The 16,848-nt window shown below is 42.7% G+C and overlaps 1 protein-coding gene across 1 annotated transcript in view; it reads right to left on the bottom strand.

The window, feature by feature from the left end:
- IL1RL2 (interleukin 1 receptor like 2) overlaps positions 1-12,182 on the bottom strand; it is a 34,993-nt gene extending 22,811 nt beyond the window's left edge. The window contains exons 1-6 of the mRNA XM_082747139.1: positions 11,922-12,182; positions 11,400-11,461; positions 10,080-10,314; positions 7,358-7,559; positions 1,974-2,133; positions 631-705 (exon numbers count right to left, since the gene is read on the bottom strand). Of these exons, the coding sequence (XP_082603265.1) occupies positions 631-705; positions 1,974-2,133; positions 7,358-7,559; positions 10,080-10,314; positions 11,400-11,461; positions 11,922-12,115 (928 nt within the window). The 5' untranslated portion in view covers positions 12,116-12,182. The remainder of the gene's footprint in view (positions 1-630; positions 706-1,973; positions 2,134-7,357; positions 7,560-10,079; positions 10,315-11,399; positions 11,462-11,921) is intronic.
- Between the last annotated feature and the right edge of the window lie 4,666 nt (positions 12,183-16,848).

Genomic DNA, 16,848 nt, shown 5'->3' with positions numbered 1-16,848 from the left:
TACTCATCAAAATGTATTTTTACGTCTGAGGTAAAGAATGAACTACATATGAACTACATATGGGTGGCTCAGTGGGTTGAGCCACTGGCTTCGGCTCAGGTCATGATCTCAGGGTCCTGAGATCGAGTCCCGCATCGGGCTCTCTGCTCAGCAGGGAGCCTGCTCCCTTCTCTCTCTCTCTGCCTGCCTCTCTGCCTACTTGTGATCTCTCTCTGTCAAATAAATAAATAAAATCTTTAAAAGTTACACTCACACTACACATACACTATGTCTCTCCTTCCCTACATATTTTTAAATGCCACAAATCTCCTTTACTAAGTTGTTGTATATTCTAGGATATGTTTATTGTTTTCCATTATGTTACTTTAATCTTTCTATTTGTATACAAATACCAGTATTTACATATTGTTGCTTTATAATTAAACATACTTAACCATTTACTAGAAAAGAACTCTCTTTATTTTTCTATTCAATTATTTTCCTGCTAAATTTTTCCAACATTTTTTGATGTGAATTTTTAAAATGCTTCATCAAGTTTCAGAACATTCAATGAAATTTAACTGGTTTTATTTTAAACATATATATTAATCTGCCCTTAGTGATTTCAATGGCTTCAATAATTTTACTCACCTAGTTGTACTTCAATTGAATTGTTTTTTGGATAAATGATTTTAGGAATTCTTCCTGCATATCCATTTGTTTCTGCTAAAAAATCATATGCACATGAAATTGCATTAGAATCATGTATGATACATTTCCAACTATTTATCCAGTTATAGTGTAAAGAAAACGTGGCACTGAGCAGGTCTTACCTAAACATGAGCCAAGGAAAGAACAAAACTCCTGACATGATAAGCTACTGCCTCATAAATGCATATTTTAAAACCAGAAATTAAATTGCTGAGCAAAAACCCTAAAACCACGGCTCCCAGGAGATTTCGCTTCACCATTCTATATTTGATATAAATGTAAACTGATGAGATCGTGTAATCAAATCTTACTACCTAAAAATCCAATTACAGTTTATAAGCAGTGGCTCTAAGCCAAGCTCTGGTCTAGGTCCCAGTTAGAGAGAGAGAATGATCCTAATGTTTTATCTTTGGTCCCACTGCTCCAACCTCCATCCCTGCTCTTCCATAGTCTTTAAATCTTGTCCTCTTTTGTTCTTGGGTTCTCCCATTCCTTCACCCCACTGTGAGACTGTCTTCCCTCATACTGACTTCCCAGCCCTTTGTTTCTCTCCACTTATTCCCTTCCCCATTTGCTGATTACTTCTCTACCCTCGTGACCTTGCATGACCTCCCCAACTCAACGTTGCTCCCATCCACCTGCCTATTTCCCGTTATTCACACATACCATGGTCCGTTTTGCTACAGGGCTCCCTCAGTCAGGAAAAATCTTTCCCACTCCGTCACTCAGTTAATGTGTCCTGTCAGCACCACTATTATCAAGAAGCTTTCCCTGACCCTCAGTCTTCTCAACAGGTCCTTGTCTGTTCGATCTCATACTTACCACTCGCTCATGGCATTCATCTCTTTGGTAATCACACATCTCACTAGCCGACTATCTGATTTATCTCTGCCTCCCTTCCCTGCTCAGACTTCAAAGCTCAGTCAGAGCGGTGGTCATGGGTGCTTCCTCCTTTTCATGCTCTCTCCACAAACCACAGGACCTGGCCTTATTAGGCACTTAGTAGAAAGCCACTAAATTACTGCCCAAAGGGGGCGCCTGACTGGCTCAGTGGATTAAAGCCTCTGCCTCCAGCTCAGGTCATGATCCCAGGGTCCTGGGATCGAGCCCCGCATCGGGCTCTCTGCTTGGCGGGGGGCCTGCTTCTCTACCTACTTGTGATCTCTGTCAAAAAAATAAATAAAATCTTAAAAAAAAAAAAAAAAAAAGAATCACTGCTGCCCAAAAAGCCATCTCATGCAAAGCCAAGAGGAAGCCAAGGCAATGGCTACGAGCTTACTTACCGATATTCACGGTGATGCTGTTTAAAACAGTGTACTGTCTCCCTGTGTGTGTCAGTCGGGCTTGACATGCATAGCTCCCTCCATCCTCTGCCGAAACATTGCTCACTGAAAGCTTCATTTCCCAGGAAATAAACCGTTCTCCTTTAATCTCTTCACAGTCCTAAATACAAATATATATATATATATACATATATATATATGTATATATATATATACACACACACACACACACACACACACACAAATTAAATCAAAGAGTATTTTGGTGTATCAGTTACATTGTTACATTTCTGGTTAACAGCACCCTATGAACATGGGGAGAGGCAAGAAACATGTGATCTCTAGACCTCAGGTAATTTATACTCTAACTGAAAATGATATCTATACCTATAGGTATCAATTGGTAGATTGATAGATATCTACATATATGACGAGTATGTTAGAGGCTATTGTGCACGCTGTCAATATAAAGTCTAATGGAAGTTGAGAGGAAAGAGGCCTACTGGAACTAGAAGGCAGACCACATGGAGGAGGATTGTGTAGGCCCACAGAGGAGCGAAGTAGGAGGGTGTGAACAGGCAGGAATGCCCTCCACCCACAGGGGCCCATAGCTCCCAGTAAAGCACTATCTCATGACATCAAGCCCCTATACCAAGACTGCAAGCCCAGGTGATTAATGAGCTCTTCCACTGTGTTCCAGGCCCAAATACACCTTCTCCACCTATCAGGTTGGACTTAACAGAGGTCCAAAATAATTCTTCGAGAACATTCTGCTTGGAGGCCTGAACAACAGTCACAGTATGCTGGCTAGGCTTATGGGCAGACGTCACCTAACTCATTACATCACCGATGCTGCCATAACATCAACTAGAACAACCTTACACCAAACCAGCCCGAGGCTTGGTTGGTCTCAGGTATGCCTTTCTCACTTGTCATCCTTGGCAACCACCCCCAGGGCAGGCCTCCCTGTCCACCGGCAGGACACTGTCACAAGCTCACGTTCTCAGGCTTCTCCCGTCTCACAGACCCCCTCCTAAACTCTCTCAAAACGTTTCCCCTTTCTTTGGAAAGTGCTGCTCTATAGAGTAAGTTTTTGGATTACTGAGTCCATGTACTCATTCAAGCATTCAGGTTCCTGCTCTTTGCTAGGCTGTGAGAAGCGCTGTCAGGTGAATGTAGTCACTGTCCTTAGAAAGCTCACAATCCTACTGTAGAGGACCAACTTACAACCCCGGTGAAGATTTAACTACCCATGTGCCCAGCTGTCTTGTCCCTGAGTCAGCTGTAGCTAGCTCAGCATCAGAGCCCATTCTTCACAAAAGGGAAACTCAATCATGCCAGAATGAGCATTTGTTTATTTACAATACGAATTTCTAGAAGTCTCACATTATTCTTCATTTGGGAAACCCAGTTATAATTGGGCAACTGCTTACCAAGTAAAATGGGAATTACCAGCGAGAGTCAGATGGGTGAAGGCATCAGATTCCAATAACATGGTGCCCCCTTCTTGAGAGTAGGGACAAACAAACAGCACTGGGTCCTCGGACGATGACAACTTCTTCTCTGGAGAGAGCTTGGATAGGAGCAATCCCCAGGCCTCCCTTTCTATGTTCCATTATTGACCAGTCCCCCTCCGATCAACTCATTCTTTCTTTCAAGGTGTACAAACATTTAATCATATTAAAATGTAGCCCTGGTAGCTTAAGAGTTATTTTGTCCCATCAACCATGGCCTGAGCCGAGAACAAAAGTCAGACACCCAATCGACGGAGTCACCCAGAAGCCCCTGAGCATTATTTTAAAAATAAAAATCCCTGAACCCCGCCCATGGATAATCTGATTCAATGAGTAGAGGACAAGCCCAAAAAAGTACATTAAAAAAAAAAATCCATTGATCTTAATGTTGAGGTAGTAACAAAGTTAGTCCTAAAAATCCACCTCTCTACAGATGTCAAGTGCTTTTAAATCTTTGACCATGACAGGTCCAGGCCAGGAGGAAAAATATTCCAGAAGAGTCCTATTGTCAAGAGGGTCCTGATGCTGGTGTCAGGAGGTAATGGTTGCAAGGCTGTAAGGTGGAAAACAGGATGCTTCAGGAAGAGTCTACAGAAGCCACAGAGAGGAACTGAGACACACCATATCCTGAGAAGGCTAGAGCAGGACTTGGAAAATGGGTAATATCACAGTCAGAGCCAACTGAGATGGAGGGGACTGTGGCCTGGCAACCAATACCCTTTGAACAGAACAGAGATACTGTGAGGGGATTTTTTTTTCCCCAAATAGGCTTCATGCTCAATGTGGGGCTTGAAATCACAACCCTGAGATCAAGAGTCACATGCTCCACCAACTGAGCCAGCCAGGAGCTCCCTGAAGCAGGATTATTGTTAATAATTAAATTGTAGGGGCGCCTGGGTGGTTCAGTGGGTTAAGCCTCTGCCTTTGGCTCAGGTCATGATCTCAGGACCCTGGGATCAAGTCCTGCATCAGGCTCTCTGTTCAGCGGGGAGCCTGCTTCCCCCAACTCCCGCCTGCCTCTCTCTCTACTTGTGATCTCTCTCTCTGTCAAATAAATAAATAAAATCTTAGAAAAAATAATTAAATTGTAGTCAGAGCCAATGTTAATAAGAGGATCATGAGAGAGAGTACGCAGAGTGTTGATTATACTTGCTGACACACATTAAATGAATAACTGCGTAATTTTTCCATTAGCCCAATAGTTGATACACAAAATGAAAAACACTGGAGGTAGAAAGAACCTGGAAGCCATCCATCTAGTCAGCAGAAACTTCCTGAACTAAGGCTAAAACCTAAGGACCAGGTATTAGCCTTGCAAGTGGAAAAGGCATGGGGGTAGCTTTAAACTCTATAGAGATGAACATTTCATTAATGGAATAGTAGGTGTTCAGAACTACCACCAATTATTCTGAAGGTGATGGCTGACAGACTAAGACAGTGCTTTTGACAAACCTATGCATGTAGGGGACAAAAGCTAGAGTCAGGGCTTGACAATGAAGAACATCCCCATCCAATTCTCAAGTTGTCGGCTGGGATGTGAAATGGCCATGTGGTTTCATTGAACCACTAAAATCACGGCTCTAAAAAATGACTGAACCAATCTTCACTTCAAAGGATGATTCTCACAAGTTTACTACTGAGCCAAGCAAGCCAGACACAAAAAGCTTCATACAATAGGACTCAATTTCAATAAAGTCCATAAACTGGCAAAACTAATCTATGCTATTACAAGTCAGGGAATTCGGGAGGCATAGTTTTTGGTAGATGGCAGAAGCGACTAAGCAGGGTCGGGCCTGGTTAGTACTTGGATGGAAGATGGCAGAAGCGAGCCTTCCGAGGCGCGGGTGGTAGTTTCATTCTTGACCTTGATCGTTGGAAGGAGTAGCCAAAAGGTGTGTTCACATTCTGATAATCAATCGAGCTTGTCCAATTATACTTCATGCCTTTTTATACATACACTATACTTCAATGAAAACTGTTCATGCATTCCCAACATTGGTACCCAGGATATACAAATACATAAAATCTCCTGTAAGTCAGTAATGAAATGGTAAGAAAAAATAAATTAACAGGGCAAAAGATAGGAGTCAGAAGTTCAGAGGAGGATTCAAACGGTCAACAAACGTATGAAAAATTTGGTCCACCTCCTTAATGATGAAGGAAGAGCAAACTAAAACAACAATTAGGGAACAATTGTACCCACCAGACAGATTTTAAAAATATAAGTCTTATAGTACAAAGTCCCACATGAGGTTTTAGGGAGCCCAGAATATTGCACAGGAGAATAAAAACTAGTATAAAATTTTTTAGAGTAACTTGAGAGCATCAATAAAACTGAATATCTTATTCATATACATACTCTACAACGTAACAGTTATAAAGCTAATCAGCATGTAGCCTAAAAAATTCACACACTGGCAAACGTGGGTTAAAAGAGAGGGATAAGTGGCACCTGGGCTGCTCAGTCAGTTAAACAGCAGCCGACTCATTTTGGCTCAGGTCATGATCTCGTGGTCCTGGGGTTAAGCCCCATTTGGGCTCCATACTGAGCAAGGAGGCTGTTTGAGGATTCTTCTTCTCACCTTCTGCCCCTTTCCCCATGCATGCACACATATGCACTCTCTCTCTCAAATAAATAAATCTTAAAAAAAAAAAAAAGAAAAAACGGAATAAGGACATTCATTGCCACGGTCCTCATGAGACAGAAAAGTAGAAACAAAATAAATGAACATGAAGCATATAATAGAAAGGATGAACAAGGCCAAACTTGATTCTTTGGGAAAAAAAATAATAGAATGGACAACTCTCTTATGAGACTAGTCAAGTGAGGAGTGAGAGAGAAATACATCATAACAGGGATTAAAAGAAGAACCTCAGGGAGCCTGTGTGGCTCAGTGGGTTAAACCTCTGCCTTCGGTCAGGTCATGATCCCAGGGTCCTGGGATTGAGCCCCACATCGGGCTCTTTGCTTGGCAGGGAGCCTGCTTCCCCCTCTCTCTGCCTGCCTCTCTGCTTACTTGTGATCTCTGTCTGTCAAATAAATAAATAAAATCTTAAAAAAAAAAAAAAAGAAGAAGAACCTCACCACAGAATTTAGACACGAAAAGAGCAAAGATGATAAGCAGTTGTGTACCAATACGAGTATCTGAAATATTTAAGGATATGAATGATTTCCTACAAAAAAAGGAATCTTACAAAAATATCTTCAGGAAGAAATAAGAAACTGGCATAAGGCTATCTCCATTAAAGAATCTGAATCAGCAGCTAAAAAGCTTTCCACAGAGAAAACTCACGACCCAGATGGTTGGACCGGCAAGTGCTGACAGGCAGAGAGTTACAGGAAAACTAATCCCATCTTAAATAAGCAGCCAGTGCCCCCTCTGTGTCTAGGATTACGTCTTAGACATTATCATCTGCCAGGACAGCTAAGAAAAGAGAGTGCTGGATGGCGTAGAAAGGTGAGTTTAGGATTCCCTGTTTGCGTAAAAATGGAAGGACAAGGGTATGGTTTCATTTGCTTGTATAGCATTATACAGAGATAATGCAGAGAAGGCAAGTTTGCATTCTAAGAAATTAATTAATCTGTTCAGGGGAAAAAAAATAAAAAAGGATACTGGAAGTAGCCTGAAAATGATTATTGTAGGGAGACGGTGAATCCAAGTGACAAAATATTATAAAGCTGTAATAACTATTAATTTTAAAAACAATAATTAGAGGGTAAAATTATCAGTAACCACTGGCAAACAAATCTGTCTCAGGTACACAAACCTCTTCACTAATACTGCCCGAAAAGAGCCAACTTCAACTAAAAAGCAGGTAAGTTTTAAAGAAAAAGAAAAATATCAAAAGGAAAACTATTTGGTTTTTTACCTTATACCACTTCAGTGAATCCAAAACACAACTCTGTGGGAAGTTCAGATGACAGGTAAGGCTGTTGTCCCTTCCTTCGTGAAGTATTTGTATTTGTTTGTATTCATCTGATAAAATCAGCTGGCTGTTTCCAGAAATACCACACCAGTCTTTTCTTAACACAGTGAGGTTAACGTGTATTCTGTGACAGGTGTCTGTGCCGCTGTAGGAAAAGGGTAAATTGGAAACCTCATGAACTCAAATAACCACCAGATCATCCAAAGGTGTTCACCTTCACATCTTGCCAAATCATCATCAAGACACTGAGTAAAGGGGCACCTGGGTGCCTCAGTGGGTTAAAAAGCCTCTGCCTTCGGCTCAGGTCATGATCTCGGGGTCCTGGGATTGAGCCCCACATCGGGCTCTCTGCTTGGTGGGTTTTCTGCTCAGCAGAGAGCCTCCTTCCTCCTCTCTCTCCTCTGCCTGCCTCTCTGCTCACTTGTGATCTCTATCTGTCAAATAAATAAATAAATAAAATCTTTAAAAAAAGAAAGAAAAGACACTGAGTAAAGGGTCTGCCCCAGCCCAGGCAGGCTGCGGCTCACAAATCACTAATTACAAAAGGAAAAAAAAAAAATGTTTCTGTTGCAGAAACGCTGGACCACACCTTGGCCAAGGGATCAGGCTGAACAGCACCAGTGAGGGGCAAATGGATACCACAAGCCTTGGGGAGCATTGTCTGCAGAGAACACAAACCACTTATGTGGTATTCTAGTCCAGAAGGCTCAACCTCAACCTACGCCTGAAGAAATACCTGACAAACCCAAATCGAGGGCTAGTATATAAAATAATTACAAGTATTCCTTAAAAAATGTCAACGTCGTGAAGAACAGACTGAGGAACTATTCCAGATAAAAAGAGACTGAAAAGGTATGACAGCCAAATGCAATTCAGGAGGCTGGATGCGACCCTCCCCGGAAAGAAAAAAAAAATGTATAAAGAAAAATCGAGACAATGGACAAAAATTAGCATATGAATGGGGAATTAGATAAAAATATCACGTGGTGGTTGAATTTCTGGAGTAGGCTAACTCTTCTGTGATTCTATAAGAGACTATCCTTGTGTTTTTTTTTTTAATTTTTTATTTCTTTTCAGCGTAACAGTATTCATTGTTTTTGCACCACACCCAGTGCTCCATGCAATCCGTGCCCTCTCTAATACCCACCACTTGGCACCCCAACCTCTCACCTCCCGCCCCTCCAAAACCCTCAGATTGTTTTTCAGAGTCCATAGTCTCTCATGGTTCACCTCCCCTTCCAATTTCCCTCAACTCCCTTCTCCTCTCCATCTCCCCTTGTTGATAGCAAATAGAACATTGAATTATTCAGGTTAAAGGAACATGAGGCATATTGCTCAAAATTTGGAGGAAACACCGAAAACCATAATATTGTATGTAAATATACACAGAGGTGACCCTTGACCAATTCAGGCATTAGGGCCACTGGCTCTCTTGCACTCTTGAAAATCGCATATGACTTTTGACTCCCCTGAAACTGAACTCCTAATAGCCTACTCTTGGCAAGAAACTTTACTGATTACATGAACAGTGGATTAACACATATTCTAAATCTTATGTGTAGCATATACTGTATTCTTAAATAAAGTAGGCTAGAGGAAAAAAAGTTAAGAAAACCACAAGGAAGAGAAAATACATTTATAGTAATGTATTTATCAAAAAATATCTGTGTATAAGTGGACATGTGCACTTCAAATCCATGTTGCTCAGGAGTCAGTCACATACGGAGGGAGAGAGTGAGAGAGAATTCTAAGGTAAATGTGGCAAAATGTTAAATCATGGGCAATCTAGATAAAGGGTATCTAAATGGGGGATAAATGGGGTTTCTTTATACTATTTTTGTAAATTTTGTATGAATTTGAAATTACTTCCAAGTAAAAATATGCAGTTGACTAAGTATGTTTCATCTCTGTATGTTAAAGATTTTTGAGAATTCACATTTATTTTATGACAGAAAGCATCTATGTCTACCTTCTATGAAAGGTTATCTTTCCCGGTTTATAACTCCCAGATTTATCTCCCAGATTTATCTGGGAGTTATAAACCGGGAAAGATAACCTTTCATAGAAGGTAGACATAGACACAGGCCACTGTCTTTGGTGGGACTAATACGCTTTCTGGCTCACCGCAGCCCCCACCAGGCTCAACAGTCTCCCACCAGACCTGTGCCACTCCCCTACACTACTTCCCAGCACAGGGCTCAGCATGGAGGCAAAAACACAGCTGATGCTGATGCTGAATCACCATTAGGTCCCTATCACAGAGCCCTTACAAAAAGGGCTCAAAGGAGGTTTATTCCTATCTGGCTGTGCCACCAGTTATACACACATCCCAAATTCCAATTAAGAAGGTAGTAGTAATACTGGGAGAAACAGGTTTTTAAGCTGGTCTGGCCTGTGACCTCATGACGGAGGTTTCCTCACTGGAAACCATCTGGTAACAATTAGAGAACTATTATTTATTCTTCTCATTGAATTTTCTACATTTATTAAGAATTTTCCTAAAAGAATTATATATGTATACAGTTATATACGGTATTATATTTTCACATATATACATTAAATATTTTATATATATTTATATAAAACATTATATATTTTTATATACATATATCATGTAGAGATATATCAGAGAGAAAGAGAGCTCTATTTTAAATGAGAAACTTACTTTATAACACATTGGTAGATCCCAGAGTCCTCCTGTGTCAGGGGGAGAAACAAAATCCAGTTTTGCTCCTGGTGAATTCTAGACTGTGTGTTTTTGGATACTGGGATTTTGCTAGGATATTTATACCATGTTACATGTGCTTTCCCAGATGTTAGTGGTGGGTGTGTACAGTCAAAAGCAAAAGGTTGGCCTGCTGAAGGTGCCTCATTTTGCAGACTAACATCCTTGCATGCATCTAGGGAAAGAAAGGGGAGAAATCATGAAAGAGAACTCTAGCATTATTGATTATTAGTTTTAACAAATGCCTCTTTAAGGGGTGCCTGGGTGGCTCAGATGGTTAAGTGTCTGCCTGCCTTCAGCTGGGGTCCTGGGATAGAGCCCTGCATTGAGCCCTGCATCAGGATCCCTGCTAGGCCGGAGGCCTGCTTCCCCCCTCTCTCTGTCTGCCTCTACTTACTTGTGATCTCTCTCTCTGTGTCAAATAAATACATAAAATCCTTTTTAAAAATGCCTCTTTAATTTTCTAGCCAGTTTAAAATTTTACTGGAGAATCTCCTGCGTGGGAGTTTGGTAAATCTTCTGCTATTTGAAGACATAATTGGAAGTCCTTCAAATGTGTTCATGAAACACACCGACTTGTCCTCCCCATTTGGAACGATTTCTCTCCATCCATTCTCTTCTAAGACCCCGGATCCCCTTCATCCTTTTCCTTCAGAGTGAACATTCCTATTCTGAGCCTTCCTTGTCCCGTTTCTTTCTGCTTTGTACCCCGGTATTTCACTCCGTCTTCACAAAAAGGTGTAAGTATACCATCCCAAAAAAGGACTGCTTAAAAAAAAAAAAAAAAAATCTTCTCATTTTAAAGTTCGTTGCTACGGAATTGCACTGAAGAAACTGTGTTTCTTCTTGGAAGAAATGCTATGTTGATCGTTTCTGTGTTTTAACCCTGGGTCATAAAATGACCTTTTGTTATACAAAATGGTGTTATTTCCACAGGAGCATTTTGACTCCAGACTTCCAAATTTGCCTATTCCTCCACCCCCACCCCTCCAAAGTCACCTCAAAACTCAAAGGTGACCTGGAGGCTGAGCGTCAGAAGCTGGGAACTGAAACTTGCCCTTTCATCATTCGGAGGGAATTCTGTCTGGTCCCTTGGGGTAAGTTTTAACCACAAGGCTCTGGTGTCCTGAGATCCCCTGGCGGGGGAGGGATCCGCACCGGGTTGAGGGGCGGAGTAGGGGGACTCTCTCAGAGCCACAGGGAGGTAGGTTAGGAGAGGGTAGCCTCTGAGGCCCAAGGACAGCGGAACCTAGAACCTACCTGCTCGGACAAAGGGTGGAAGAGCGAAGGACAGTCCGCAGAGCAGCAAGGCCAGCATCCCCCTGTTGGGTTACGAGGAAGAGAGAAGGTGGGCGGGAATGGGGTACGGCGGGAGCGGCGACAATGAATCTCAGGAGATCCTAACCCAGGCCTCTGGACTTCCCTTCTTCGTGGGGAGCCCCCCACCTCTGGCCCCACATTAACCCGACGTGCCCACAAAGACTCCCTCCTCCCCGCCCGACCTGCAGAATTCCGTCTGGAGAGGGATTCGCGGGAGGGGTTAAGAGCCCCCGGGGTCAGATAGGGTAGTGGCTGCAGCAAAGAGACCCCCAGCCCCGAGGTACGCCTTCTCCGCCATCGGGCAGCGAGGCGGGGTCTGCGTCCTGCGCGCGGTGGGAGACACGCCACCCACCCCCCGGATCCCCACCTGCACGTAGTCGCGCGTAGACTCCCCTGCGAGTCCCTAGCCTCGGAGTTCCTCCCGGCCCGGCAGTCCAAACGGAACCCCCGCCACCCGCTCACCTGGGAGAAGCCAGCTCAGGCCGACCTGCCAAAGGTCGGCAGGAAAAGAGAAAGGAAGCAGGAACGCCGCGGGACCGGCTGGTAGACGGAAGCTGCGCACCTTCGCCCAGAGACGGAACCCGCTCCCCCAAGGTCGCCCAGCCGGTCCGGGGCGGCCCCGGAGTCCTGATCTCTGGCCTCCGGATCTGTCGCATACTTGTTTGTCAGCCACCTCTTTCCCTCCACACCTTTCCGATGGTCGGCGCCCCACCCGCTTGGCTCAGTCGCACACTCCCAACCGGTGCCTACCTGCCCGACGGGCCTGGAGCGCGCAGGATCCCGCGGAGAGTGGAGAATCCTGTGAACAGGCACTGAACCCAGGCGTGGCGTTTCCATACCAGGCTACTTCCTTGCCACCGTGGGCAGGAACGGTGGCATCACACTAAGAAGTGGGTTTAAAGACGTGTTTCCTGATTTTCTGGCAGCTAACGAGTCTTTCATGGGCCGGCCTGTCTTCTTAAATCTATTCCGAATTGTCCCCGTAAAGCAGTTCTTTCCTTTCGAAGCCCCATTTGAGCAGGAATTCTATGCTCTGCTTGGCTTATATGGAATGTCCCCAAAGTGGAATAGCTTCCATCCCAGTGGCTTCCAAGGAATAGCCTTTATCTACCTGATTGGTGTGGTCAACTTCTGTAAAGCAGACATCCCAGCGGGATCCTGAACCACCTGGAACAGGAGGTCTGGTCCTGTCTGAAATTTCCAAATAAGATAATATCAACCAGGACTGTTGCGCTGGCCATCAGGAAACACCCCCAAAGAGATCCCCGAGGGGGCTCTGGGACTTAGAAAATATAGATAAAATGCCAGCTCCATTCAGCAGATTCCTGGCCAACCTCTATCTGGTGGTAGTTGTAGTTTTAGAAACAGAGGCAGAAGCGGGACAGGAACAGGACAGAAGGAGTTCAGCATCTGCATTAACAGTAGCACTTTCTGGGATGGCCAGAGGCCAGGGGATGGTTTGCACATTTCTACGATGTTACACATTACTAAGGATACCAAAGTGCTTGTTTACGTGGGTTACATCTGCCAATAGTTACTACATTTGAAAGTAAACTGAAGAGCTTGTAAAACATTTATGTTCTTACTTATTTGTAATAACAGCAATAAACTTAACATAAATGTTACCGTAAATAGCATATGGTTTATGAAAAATATCCAAACTTCCCAAGGAATAAACCTAACCAAAGAGGCTAAGAATCTATACTCAGAAAACAATAAAGTACTCATGAAAGAAATTGAGGAAGACACAAAGAAATGGAAAATGTTCCATGCTCATGGATTGGAAGAACAAATATTGTGAAAATGTCTATTCTACCTAAAGCAATCTACACATTTAATGCAATCCCTATCAAAATCCCATCCATTTAAAAAAAAAATAGAACAAACAATCCTAAAATTTATATGGAACCAGAAAAGACCTCAAATAGCCAAAGGAATATTGAAAAAAAAAAGCCAAAGTTGGTGGCATCACAATTCCAGACTTCAAGCTCTATTACAAAGCTGTCATCATCAAGACAACATGGTACTGACACAAAAACAGACACATAGATCAATGGAACAGAATAGAGAGCCCAGAAATAGACCCTCAACTCTATGGTCAACTAATCCTTGACAAAGCAGGAAAGAATGTCCAATGGAAAAAAGACAGCTTCTTCAATAAATGGTTTGGGAAAATTGGACAGCCACATGCAGAAAAATGAAATTGGACCATTTCCTATACCACACATAAAAATAGACTCAAAATGAATGAAGGACCCCAATGTGAGAAAGGAATCCATCAAAATCCTTGAGGAGAACACAGGCTGCAACCTCTTCAACCTCAGCTGCAGCAACTTCTTCCTAGGAACATCACCAAAGGCAACAGAAGCAAGGGCAAAAATGAACTATTGGGATTTCATCAAGACCAAAACAATATTATTGAGAAAAGTTATATTGTTCTACATACTATCCCCTACCCCTACTTAGTGTTTCAAATCTCTTTGATGTGTAACCTGAGAGAAGACAGCTGAACTCTCAGACCTTTTCCTGTATCAAATCTCTTAGGATAGAACCTGCCAGGCAGCGTCTGAAAATGTCCACTATACTCAGGTGAGAGAATGAGAATTAAAAAGACAAATAAGATCTGAATATTATCATGAAAATCATTTTGATTTCACAGATCTTGGGGGCATCCTTTGGGCTCACACTCCGAGGACCGCTTTGTTAAGTTATGAAAGGAGATCTTTATTTCTCCTAACATCAGCATTAAATGAGGTTCCTCTGCATGTGCACATTTTGCCAGGTTTGTGTCTTCCCCCATAACAAAACAAAGGTGTTACAATGGAAGCTGTCAATTTATACCCATATAGAACTATTGTTACAAGCAGTATTAGAAGTTATTTCCAAATTTTTCTTAATTTTTTTTCAAGAAGGCTGTATTCTTTTTTTTTTTTAAGATTTTATTTATTTACTTGAGAGAGAGACAGTGAGAGAGAGCATGAATGAGGAGAAGGTCAGAGAGAGAAGCAGACTCCCCATGGAGCTGGGAGCCCGATGCGGGACTCGATCCCGGGACTCCAGGATCATGACCTGAGCCGAAGGCAGTCATCCAACCAACTGAGCCACCCAGGCGTCCCAAATTTTTCTTAATTTTCATTATCTGTTTCAGTTTCTACCTTATGAACAAATGTGGATCATATCTTGCTTTTTTATAGTTTGAGTATAGGCACGAATGCCAAGTCCAATCAGTATAGTTGCCCCAAAGCTTATGAAGTTTTGAGGGGGTCACCCAGCCCCCTGGCAGCACCTCTTATGGGACATTTCTGGTATTTCCCTTTTGCAGGTGAGGCTCTGGACCAGAAACTGACACTTCGAGGGATGGGTTCTATGCCAAGTGTGTTTCCTGATACAGGGAAAACAAAGCACATGGCTTTGAAGGCAGAGCTCATGTGAGGTGGGGGTGGGCAGGATTATAAACTTTACAATTAAAAACAACAGAAAACCAAAATATTTACTGCAGGCTCTCAATTACCTTAAAAGTTTGGAGAAGTCTGATAACATTGTTTACTAATGAGAAAAGGGGAGGAAGAAATTCAAACAATTTATTTATGGAGCTTCTAAGCTGGCTTTGTTCCAACCCTGAGAAAATTGTTTTTTTGTGCAGGAACTTCCTGAATTCAATCACTTTATTCTTCTCTGATTTTCACATTTAAAATTTTCCTTTTAAATGGGCATCATGCAATAGTTAACAGCTAAGTAATTCAAATCAAGTCCTAGGTCATGTGATCAAGACCCAGCTTCAGAAACCACGATGACCAAGTTTCCTGTATAGGTGTCTCTCCCTATTATCCTATTTAATGCTTACCATTCTGGTGTGTGTGTGTGTGTGTGTGTGTGTGTGTGTGTGTGCGCGTGCGCGCGCGCGCATGTGTCCCTTAAGCAATATAAAGTATGATAAGTAAATATTTTGAGTTGTTCTGGTTCATGCAAGGTCACTACTGTATGACTTACCATTGTATGAATGTACTGCGATTTATGTATCTGTCTCCTTTGGACATTGTTTCCAATTCATATTTGCTCTTAAAAATAGTGTAGTGGTCGGGTGTTGTGGTCAGGCGCCAGTCAGTTAAGTGTCAGACTCTTGATTTTGGCTTACATCATGATCTCAGGGTTGTGAGATGAAGCCCGAAGACAGACTCTGCACTGAGCAGGGAACCTGCTTGAGATTCCCTCTCTCTCCCTCTCCCTGTTCATGCACTGCCCCCGCCTCTTCCCCCTCCCCCCTTCGTCTAGGTGAAAAAAAAAATAGTGCTGTGTAAATATTTTTGTAATGTTCTTTTGTGCGGATTTTTGGGAGGTTCTCCAGAGAGTAAAATTGCAGTGTCTTTGGGTAGGTGCATCTTTGTATTAGAAAAATCCCACATTAACATCCTTTAGAGGATAGGAGTTTCATCCTTTCATTTGGTAATGTCAGAAGGACTTTGCCTCCTTGCCAGTTTTGTTAGCCCAATGATGTAGAAGCTATCTTGTGACCTTGTGACTTGATTTTACATTTCTCTAATTCCTAGGAAGATGGGACACCTCTGTCTCTCTTCATTATCCATGCATGTGTCTTTCTGTGAATTGCTTGTGTGTGTCGCCCTTTTACCCACCTGGTTGCTTGTCAGTTTTTCATCTTGTCAGTTTGCAGATAGCTCATTGAGTCCTACCTCTAGTGCCTCCTGTAGTTGATTGCCTTCAAAGGGAAGCACAAATGTATCTCGTTGCCCTCTTCCTGACCGGGAAGTCAAACACCAGAGGTGCCCCTTATCTATAAAATAGGGATGATTAGAGGTCATTTGTGAAAACCTCCTTGCAGAGTGTCTGACAGCAACAGAAACTTGATGAGCGAGGATACGGTTTATTCTCATCCTCCCACTGACCCATCCTCCTCACAGTCTTTTCCAGTTGCAGACATTTTTGCAATGGGAACATTTTTGGAAGTTTTATGCTGTTAGGCAGAAGCCATGGGCAATGGACTCTTTCCAATTGTTTTGTTTTGTTGTTGTGATTGTTTTCTCAAGTGAAAGAATTCCTCCAAGGATTCATCGCCTCATCCTGAGAGCAGGTGTGAAACAACAGTCTCTGGGCGAGGGAGGCATTGCTGAGTTCAGGTTGGTTGAATTTTACCCTCAATCTAGTTGCTCACACAAGGCTGTGTTGCATATATGGAAGAGTAGCAGGACGGTGATTTGTGGCGAAGGTCTCACCTATGAATGTACATTTTACATAACGGACAGTGGCTTTTCTGTGTTCTAGTTAAATATCTAATGATTTCCCACTGAACCAAACCTGCATGTAAAGTTCTCCAGGGATAATGAAGCAGAAATATGTTCTCGTGTAACAGGAAAATGCTCAGAAACCCAGATTA

Source organism: Mustela nivalis, assembly GCF_964662115.1.
Source record: "Mustela nivalis genome assembly, chromosome: 8".
Lineage (NCBI taxonomy): Eukaryota > Metazoa > Chordata > Mammalia > Carnivora > Mustelidae > Mustela > Mustela nivalis.
The sequence above is the reverse complement of the archived record's forward strand: the minus strand, read 5'-3'. Positions and strand labels throughout refer to the sequence as shown.